This window comes from Hypanus sabinus, chromosome 18 (genome assembly GCF_030144855.1).
Source record: "Hypanus sabinus isolate sHypSab1 chromosome 18, sHypSab1.hap1, whole genome shotgun sequence".
Taxonomy (NCBI): Eukaryota; Metazoa; Chordata; class Chondrichthyes; order Myliobatiformes; family Dasyatidae; genus Hypanus; species Hypanus sabinus.
The window spans coordinates 38,855,467-38,866,064 of NC_082723.1; the positions used below are offsets into that span (position 1 = coordinate 38,855,467).

General features: G+C 41.3%; 1 protein-coding gene and 1 non-coding gene across 4 annotated transcripts in view; both read right to left on the bottom strand.

Annotated features, from left to right (window-relative positions):
* The window catches only part of snapc4 (small nuclear RNA activating complex, polypeptide 4), a 51,158-nt gene extending 41,172 nt beyond the window's left edge, over positions 1 to 9,986 (bottom strand). The window contains exons 1-7 of one of the 3 annotated variants that reach the window (XM_059994194.1): positions 9,747 to 9,986; positions 8,570 to 8,604; positions 6,869 to 7,048; positions 2,721 to 2,843; positions 2,307 to 2,385; positions 1,350 to 1,431; positions 43 to 147 (exon numbers count right to left, since the gene is read on the bottom strand). In XM_059994194.1, coding sequence (XP_059850177.1) covers positions 43 to 147; positions 1,350 to 1,431; positions 2,307 to 2,385; positions 2,721 to 2,843; positions 6,869 to 7,048; positions 8,570 to 8,604; positions 9,747 to 9,870 — 728 coding nt within the window. In that variant the 5' untranslated portion in view covers positions 9,871 to 9,986. The other 2 variants (XM_059994193.1, XM_059994195.1) reach the window with 2 other exon arrangements.
* LOC132377554 (Z30 small nucleolar RNA) lies at positions 8,984 to 9,080 on the bottom strand. The gene has a single exon (XR_009506692.1). It is a non-coding gene; the product is annotated as a Z30 small nucleolar RNA (small nucleolar RNA).
* Positions 9,987 to 10,598: the final 612 nt, after the last annotated feature.

Below are 10,598 nucleotides of genomic sequence, written 5' to 3' on the forward strand. Positions count from 1 at the left end.
ATACTCTTCTAAAAATGCCTGTTGGGAGGAAGGTTATCTCACTTGATCTCTTCCATTTCTCGCTCAGTTTCAGCAACCTGCTTCATCAAGACATTTCTCTGCTTCTCACTGCGGGATAGATCCAGCTTTTTGTTCAGGTTCTCAAGCCTACAAACACAAGGTAAAATTAAAAAGGTTTTGGTTTACGTCTTGACTTGTGCAGAGGCAAGCAGCAAAGGGCACGCAGTTCAGATCTCTAATGCTCCAAGATGAAGAAGGGAAAAATAAAGCAATGTTTCAGGTCTTAACGAATCAGTGGCCCATTAAAACAGAATCTGACTCAAAATAGTGATGTGCCCTACACTGAAATGTTCCATTGATCTACTGAACCTGGATAAAGATTTGGGATATCGTCAAGACCATAACTCAACAGGAATCAGCATTTAGTAGTGTTTGTGTAGAGAGGAGCCATTAAACAAGGTTAAAAAGTGCTATGCCCTGAAACTATGAAAATGATGAGAATGAAACAACCTGCTGACTCGTGTACAAGATATCACGAATACCGTTGTCATACCTTTCTGTCCTATATTCCCATCAATGTCACTTCAAGCTAGAATATCTAGGCTAAAAAAAATGAGGAAAATCTGGAGTATTCCTCTGTCCCATGTTTACTGAGAAAAACATTGCAGATTATTACAGAGGTTATTAAATATTAATTGATCACTCACCTTTCACTTGAAAGAAGACTTGTACGAACTGGCTAATCTGTGCTGCTCTAAACTAAACAGACTCATTTCCTTACAACTGAGTTACCAAGGTTCTTTAAGGTGGGAGACTCATTTAAACTGTGTCCAATGCTTCTATCAGTTTAATCAAAATATCTGAAGGAGAGCCGTATTAGCATAGGCAGCAAACTTTAAAATCATTTTAAAAAAGGAGAAAGAGTTAAGGAGGAAATTCCAAACGTTAGGGTCCAGATGACCCTTGACAAAATTGTCAATAGCAAGGTAATGAAAATTAGGCTTGCACAGTTGGCCTAAATCAAAAGAACGTAAAGATGTTACGGTTTACAAAGCTGTGGGGGGAGGGTGCAATTATAGAAAAAAGAAGGACCATGAAGGGGAATCGAAAACATGGGAAATGATTTACAGGATAATGAGGAGACGATGATGGTCCAGAAACCAATGCAAGCTAATGCCCATGGAGATAAGCAGAGATTATAGTTTGACACTGAGCTGGCCATGGGAGATATCTCCCAGAAGACTGAACTGGAACTGATCATTGAAGGACACATTGGATTTCACGTTTCACCCATACATTAACTAACAGATCAAGGCTGGATCAATGATATATTAGAAAACAATTTTTACCTCAAGAGCTTAGGCTGCAGTAGTCGCTGGATCGAATCATTTGCAATTGCAATTGTTAGTTTGTCCTTCTCTCTCTGCTTCCCTGTGAAAGGACAGAGGTCAGAAGAGGGGTATCTTTTATAACTTCTGACCATGTCCTATGAACCACAGAAATGCCTGGAGCTCCATCAGCAATGCTCATTCGCAGCACTCACCGGGAGGCGTTAGGCAATAATTAAAACAGATATCCCACTCACTGGGAGGCATTAGACAATAATAAAATAGATATCCCACTCACTGGCAGTCCTTTCCGAGCAGGTGCTAAGCCTCGGCCAGGCACCAGCCCGCATGTAGTTCAGCTAAAAAGGCTTGAGCACAATGCAACCCCACCAGTCCACTCTGTTCCATTAATCAGAACCCTGCTAGCTGACCCAGCCAGTAACATTACATTAGAATAAATTTAACACCATTTTGTTTGTTTGATTATACATTAAAACCTACTATCATTTTACACAGATTGTATGGACTGCCACATTTAGCAGTGGAACAAGTGAACAAGCAGAAGTATATCTGGCCAGCTAATTAAACACAAACTCCAGCACAAATCTGGCATTTTATAGTAACAAAATAAGGGATAATATCACTGGGGAGTTTCCAGGCTGAAGCTAAACAGCAGCTCAGAAAAGGGCAAATAACAAATTGCCTAAAAAGTGCCATTAATGTTAATTACTTCAATTAGTATGCCATTCCCACAATTTGCAGATAGTATTTTAACATAAAGAAACAAAACAGAAAAATCATTGAAACATTATACAAGTTGAATTTGGAGACAATAGGTCATGGGATCACAACACTGCCAAAGGAGACAAATTCAGGAGAAGCTTGGATTTGAAGTTCCAGACTTTGCTGACACCAAAGGTTTAACAATGAAAACAGATCATGGAAGAGGCCAGTGTTCAAGAAGTTATGAATACTTACAGCTAGTTATAAGAAATTCCTCAAAGGGTTTTATGCCTTGCCTAGCCTTCTCTTTTGTGTCTTGGTTTGCTGGAGGACCCTGGTCACAAGTACAGAGACAGGACAGACTTTTAATTATAAAGAGTTTTAACCATATATTGTAACTGGTACTGTATAGTTGATTGCATGCAGCTCCGACAGCAGTTCATCAATAAACAAGTAGGGTGAACCAAATGGCAGAGCATGACACCAGAGTTGTATGCAGGCCAAGCCAGGTAAATGGCTGCAGAATCCCTTCTCTTGAAGAACACCCAGTAGACCAAATGGGATTTGAGGAGAAACTGAGGTAGATGGGGGAAAACACCTAGACCTGCTGCTGTTCAATAAGCAAACATAAACACCAGAAACAATCTTTAATTATTCAAAAATACTCACGAGACCAGTCACTTTATCCCTGAAGTATGGTTTCATGAAGTGCCCCAGGAACATTGAGGCCTGACTCTTTGCTGATTTTGACTTCTCGACGTCTTGCCCTGCCAGGTCACACATAATTTCAGCCTGTAGGAGATTAAAGGGGATTGCCTGTTCACTGACAGAGGAAGGATACAGACCAGGTACATTCCCACATGCTCAAAAGGAGGATTACTTAAGTATTTGAAGGATCTACTGTGGATGTATCAGAATTTCGCAAGGACTAAATTACTGACAATGTTCCATCGATGAGATAATATTCCCCACACACACAAGATTAAAAGGCAGATTACATTTGAAACATTAGATTTTGTCTCCCAGGTGAGTCCAAAAGGGCCCATTATCTAAGAAGTGATAGCTGTGATTGTGGGTAGTGCATTAACCCACATTAAGCTACTGGTTTACTCTATTCTTTTGGCTTGAGCACAAAAAATCTAGCTGAAACTTCCAGAAACACAGACTGAAAGATACCACAAAAGAGTTATTAACATTCACCTCCCAGCCTTCATCTAAAAAACACTTTGACAAAATGTAAACTACTGTTAACAAGCTTGCTGTGCAGAAATTAGCTACAGTGATGCATGTCAAAAGTACCTCCTTCACCACAAAGTGCTGTAATACATCTGACATTGATCTGATTAAAACACACTACATTCATGTGGGGCTCAAAAGGGTAGATGCATTCTTCATGTTTCCCCTGGCTTGGGCATCTAGAACCAGGAATCTTCACGTGGGACAGAAGAAAAAAACTCACCCAGCAGATGTGAGAAATATGAGTCTTTCTTATATCACAGATAGGCTAAGTAAGGAACATCATGCAGCACTTACAAAGTGCAAGGACTAATGGACTCCTAAAAAACAGGATGGTTTCAACTGAAAATTTGAAAATCAAGATGAGCAGGCTTCCTTCAGGTATGGAGGCTCATTGATCAAAGGCAACTGAATAAGAAAAGCAGGAAGGGCCGTTCCCTCTTTTGTGTTCACTGGGCTATTCTGGAAGTCCACTGCTAACCTACTCTTGCACGACTTTGCTGTATTAAACCCAGATTATTCAACTTTCTTGGTAACTAAAGTCAAACGGTTCCTGTTCAGAACCCAGACAGTTTGCAAGAATATAGCTGCAAAATGAATTCCTGGGTGACAGGTATCCTGCAGGACAGCCATCCCCATTCAGTGCAGCCTGCCACCAAGATGTTCAACTGTATATGTAACCTGTATTAAGTCAGGTGATCATAACCTGACGAGCTGTACACTCAGCAAATTAATCTGTGCAGTCCTCTTCCATAGTGATTTCTGAAGATTCACTGTCCCCTGGATGAAGGGTTTCTGTCACCTGTCCCAAATTGCTGACTCCTGGTTCTAGATACCCAAACCAGGTAAAATATGAACATCCGCTCAACCTCAACAAGCTGCACTAGAACTTCAGTTGTTTAAATAAGATTGCTGTTCATCCTAAATTCAAGACAGTACATATCCAGCACAGTTAACATCTCCTCCTGCTACAAACCTCCCATCCAAGTGTAGTCTATTTGGACTCCACATAATTAGATCAAGATGTCACCAAATTAAAATCTTGCAATAGACAAAAGTATGTCTTCCTGAACCATGTTAACTATCAGTAATTCACGTGCAAAAACATACAAATCCCTCTAAACACCAACAACCTTCAGTATCTTACCGTTTATTTTTCTACCAAAGTGCTACCAATCTGCTGTCTTTACCTATTCACTTACACTTTTATCCCCCAAAATGTCTCTTCCTGCTCTTCATAGCCCACACTGCCAGATGCTTTGCATCGTCAACAAACCTGGAGACATTACATTTACTTCTGGAGATGATCACTGACCATGCAGCACCTGCTTGTCTCCTAACCCAAAAAAAGTCTCAATATCCTAATCAACTAGCTTATCATTATCTTGTCTGTTACTTACAACAAGAAAAGCATCTGTCAAAACATGATTTCCCTTCTGTTCACGACACCCAATTTTATTATTTTCTAACTACACTACTGCTACTTCCTTAATAATAGATTACAGCATTTCCCTCCCTTTAATGTCAGGTTGAATGGGGTTACAATTCAGTTCAACCACGATTAAAATAGATTGTGGAACAGGCTCACGGGAATTAATCTACTTCAGGCTTTTATCAGTAACCTCCTGGGTTCCTACTTTTGTCAGTGGGAACTAATTAACAGAGTAATAAGGGATGAAGGAACATAAGCTGTACCCACCACAGGGATTCTGAGGTGGACATTTTAAAGCTGCAACATCATACTGATGAAATGGTTTCCAATGCCTGCTATGTTCGAATGAACCTCAATGAGAGGTCCAGGAAGAACACCTCATCTCCTGTCCATTCACATGCAGTCCTTGGGACTGAGTATTCATTTTAATTTCAGTTAACTGCATACTGCATTCAGAATACTGGAAACACTCAGCACGATGGGCAGCATCTGCAGAACGCTGAAATGTAATTCTATTCCTTTTTCCTAACACGCTGTTGACCAGCCTGCATTTGTTGTTAAGTTTTCCTGCATCTACCTTGTTTAAAGAAGTTCAGATAACTAGTCTTTTCTGATTAATTTTGAAACGAGGTCATCTATCTCTAAGTCAGTTTTCCTGAGTTCCCAACTTCTTATGCCATGGACCAATACCATTAAGCAACCTGAGCTGTTGAGTAGTAACAGTATTCTCTTTTGTTTCAGATTTCTAGCAACTGCGGTTTTCTACACCACGGTTCTGGCAAGTTTCTTTGTCCATTCCCTTTCATGGAGTCCATTCATCTTCTAATTTTAATCTAGTTTTGATTTTAAAGCATTTGCTTCCTTCCCTTAGACAGCACCCGGTCAATCTTGCCCATTCTGTTTTTTCAACCATTCCCTCTTTCTGCAGCTTGTCCCATATTTAAGAAACTATGTATTTTCTTGAGGGCAGTGTGGAAAGGACTCCTGGGATGAACTGCTGACATATGAAGAATGGTTAATGTTGGTATGTTGACCTGAAAGTTCTCTCTCCACACAGCTGAATACCTATAGCTTTTTCCATTTTTATTTTGAAATTCCTCAGAAGCCACAAGCATACAGTTGATGGAACAGCATACTTAACTCTGGGACTGAGCGGAGTTAGGAGACCTGCATATTGTCTCAAATACACAAGGCCATTCTTACCCTCGGCCAACAGGCTCTATAATGAGTCAACCTATAGCCAGGGAAGTGATCTTGTAATCTTTGACTTGCAAATCTTGTAATCCTTATTTTTTTTTTAAGACAACTTATTTTTATCCTTTCTTACTTCTGTTCTAACACTTGCATATCTGTGCACTTGTAATGCTACTGTGACACTCCAATTTTCTTTGGGATCATTAAAGCATCTATGAGGGGTGATTGATAAGTTTGTGGCCTAAGGTAGAAGGAGATGAGTTATTAACTTCAAACTTTCTGCATATTCACTCTAAGAGTTGAACTGCATGTGTATGTAACGAGAGCTGTATAACTCACCTCAATACCTTAGGCCACAAATTTATCAATCACCCTGCTGTGGACCACTTCTGGAGTTCTACAAAGAAGGGATCTGTATACTCCACAACCGCTGGACTAAGTGTATAAATGTAGGAGGGACTATGTTGAAAAATAAATGTGCTAGGTTTTCTAAAATGGACTCCTTTTACCGTAGGTCATGAATTTATCAATCACCCCTCGTATCTATACCCTGAAATAAGGAAGTGGGGGTAAAGAATTATCAGTGCCTCAGTAGCCGATAACTGTAAACACTCCAGCAAAAACAAAAGCATGAACCAGGTTAAGATTGCAATTGTGTGATGTTTGAACTTGTATCCAGGCACATTCAGTACAGGCTAACACATGGTAACCATGAGATACAGAACTTCAATCATTGCCTAGTCCTACACCCCTTTTAAAGCACTGAGAGAGTAGTGGAAGAACAAGAAAAGGTGTTTTAGATGACAAAACCCTGCAACCCTAGAACAGTCCATTGTACCAGAACAGCTAGGCAGTCACCTACACATCCAATAGGAAGAAGTTGGAGCAGTGCAGAAAATCTGCCATTTTACACAATGCCCAACTTTCTCAATCCACCTCAGCCCCAAAGAGTCACCTGCTGTTCCTTGTTGTGCTTCAGCAGCAATTCCAGGTCCTGCAGCTTCTCCACAATCACCTCCTGGTACACCAAGTTCATCTGCAGGCAGGTTTCGGGGTCCTCAGGAAGGTCATCTCCCTCATCATCTGAAATACTGTCAGGGACCTGAGGGGCAGCTTCCCCAAGAGAGGCCTCCACCTGAATACAACAACAGTTACTCCTTCCACCACCATCCCTCATCATCTGCATATCCCACAACATCAGCGGCATATCTGTAGATCTAGTTGATAAGAACAATAGATAGCTTAAAAATACTTTTGAATAAGAGAGAGTGGCATTAGAATAGGAGGCACCCATTGCTTGGTTGGCACCAATGCCTCCCAGTAGAATCTTACTCTTATGATTGTAGTTGGCCTGGTCAGCAAAACATTTTTTGCATATCCACAAGTATTCATAAACAGGGTTATCAGATGCATTCTTGAATTTCTACCCATACAATAAGGGTGTTCTCATGGTGCATGTGAGTAGTTACAGAATTTGGAGCTTTTGACATGTGAGGGATGGAAAAATAGCTCCAGGTCAGGATGTAGGTCACTTGGCACACATAACATGTACTTTGCTGCCCTTGTTTGGTCAACAGAAGATAAAACTTGACAGATGTTGTTGAAGAACCTATAGGAAGACGTTGGAATGAACTTTGTAGATAAGAAGTCACAGGCATGGATCATGGAGAGGAATGAATAGAGGTGTGAGAATTGGATACTATATCCCAAAAATAGTCAAACTCCCATCAAGCTCCTAGCTTGTCCTTTCTAGATAGTGGAATGAATTATTTAGAAGACAAAAACATGTAGTTTTGGATTGTGTATGAAGGAACATTATAGTTGTTTTGGAGGTGATGTAGTGAAGGCCTACCAGGTTGATTCCTGAAATGGTTCACATCTGAATGGAGACTGAGCAGATTGGATCGGTGCTCATTGGAGTTTGGAAGAATGAGACTGAGATTGACGGGGATTGACATAGTGGAAGTCAAGATGACTTTATCCCAAGTGGGGTTGTCCAGAACTATGGTATGTATAGTTTCAGAACAAGGGATCACAAAGATGGAGTGGCAAAAGTACCCTTTTGTAATTTTTTAACCCAGAAAACTATGAAGATGTCGTTGAATAGAGTCAAGGAGGAGACAAAGATATATAAAGTCTGAAAGGAGTGAAAATGCATGTCGAGAAGACAGGAAAGTGACTCTGAGGTCAAGATCAGATAAGCCATAATCTTACTGAATGGCAGAACAGGCTCAAGGGTCCAAATAATCTACACCACTGTAGGTAGGCTGAATAAAGCGAAGATGGATGGAACATTGTGACTGATAAGAGCATTAATGTACGTAGACTTGTTTTTTCATCTTATTTCTGTACACATCAGATGAAGATGTATATGTTGTCCATTATTATTAGTTACCAACATTATCCAGTGCAGTCTGTTGTAAAGACATATGTGGGACAGATAGGAAAGAAATACAAGTACAATAAAAGGGAATAGTTTTTATTCTGCCAGTTCAAATCCAGCAATGAAACCACAAATGACTGGCAACCTGCCTCATGAAGCATTGCTCCAATTCAGATCATTCAATGGCTCAATATTTGCTCTCTGCCTTTTCACAAACGATTGCTCTTTCTGTAAGAAAGATTTTGGGTCTAAGTAATGCAAAGAGTTCCTTACCAGCTGGATACACTCAGCTTCCTCTTCATAATATCCTGCTGGAGTAAGAAAAGGCATCACTTCACGAATACAGCAAATCGTGTACAGAGAGGAACATGATTATGCTTCTTGGAGACATCATTAGTCTTCACAAAAAGGGAAGTACCTAATACTAAACCAGATAAGGGGTGCCTCCCAGCAATATAATTCCCTTTGCCAAATTGAATCTTCTATTTTTTCCCCAGTTTAATCAGGACTAAGAGCTGGATTTATAAAGCACTATTAGGAAGTGGCATTAAAGCACAAAGCCCCAACAATCATTCATAATGGATATGCTTTGGTTGCCAGTGGCTCTGAGTTCATACACCCCATTTAATTTTATATATAATGCCGCAAAATATCACCCCCCCCCCCTTTAAGTCCTACTATTAACTTTAGCTCAGAGAGAAGATTAAATGTTCATCTCCTGGTCAGAGACACCCAATGGAGGGTTGGCAATACCAGGTCAGAAACTCTCAGCTCATCACAGCCTTTAATGCTCATTCAGATATCTTCAGCAGATCAAAACAAACCAGAGCCCTGGGGTCACGGATCACAGCCCAATCTGACATCCTCCAATGCTATGCAAAACATAATTTCACACAAAACAAGCTTTCACTTTTCTTCCACCCACTTTATCCCTTTCTCCTCCCCGTATTCGTTCTCACCACCTCATCAAACCAAACCAAAATCATTCTCAAACACGTGGTAATCTGCAGAAGCTGGAAATTCAAGCGACACACACAAAATGCTGGTGGAACGCAGCAGGCTAGGCAGCATCTATAGGAAGACGTACAGTCGACGTTTCGGCCGAGATCCTTCGTCAAAACCATTCTCCCCTGTTCACCCTCTCTAGCACCTTCACTCTCACTCTTATTGCTTTCTTCACTCCCTGGAGTGAAATTAGGCAGTTTCTTTACCAGAGGTATACAATTCTCTCACCCTTCATCTCCCAAAACACCACCTTTTCCTTAGTTGCTCACACTCCCTCCTTGTCCACTACCCCATCGACCCCCTTCATCCCAAGTAACCTTTTTTTTACCCACTCCTTCCCTAAACCTTTCTCTCCTTTCCCTCTCTTCTGCGTACAGTTTTCCCTTAGCGCACCGCCACCCCAATCCCCTACTCGCTGGACTAAGGTTTCCCTACCACCACTTACCGCTCTCCTTGCCTCCCAGGTCTTCAATGGCGCCCACTCCCAGGCGCTGTTCCAACTCCAGGATCTCCCGGCGAATCCGCTCTCTCTCTGCCTGTAATATTTCGCTGCCTCCCTGGGCCTCCATCGCTGCAGATATAGAATGTTGGACGGACCTCGTGGTTTCGGCACGGAGTCAAAGTACGAAGCGATATCGGTGTTGAGGACCCACACCTCTTTCAGCAACCATTTCGTGAGCACGGCCCCCGGAAAATGCCATGTTCCAGTTCCGCTTCCGGTTCAATCCTAAACTCCTCCCCTGTCCATTCAAATTCTCCCATTCCCCTCGCACAGTGATTTTCCACCCCCAGCTCATCAGAACTACTCCCATCCGGAATCTTACACCCCGAATCCAACATCCTCCTCATATCCGTACCTGTTACCCACTCAGTTCTCTCAAATAACCTCCATCATCAAAGTAAACTCCCTGTGGAATAAACCACTGCTTCAAGTTTCCATCTCTGAACTCCACACTATGGTGCACCCCATCACACTTTTTCCAGTTCAAACACCCATTCCCACAAGCTTCAGAGTGCATTCCATAAAACACACGACTCAGCCTATACCTACTAGTGCCCACGTATACTTCAAAACCTACTAATCACCATCAAGTGCCCTCATTGAATCCAATTCACTTGTCATGTCAGTGTGCCCAAACCCCAGATATCGAAGTTGAATTTTCAACCATCAGCAGCTGGAGCTTCATAAAATTACCAGGTTGTTGCAGCAGCGCAAGTTGTTTTCTAATATTTCCTAAAGAAACACATTTACTGCCTTTTCCGTTTTAGTTTGGAAATGATTTAATATTAAGTTTAC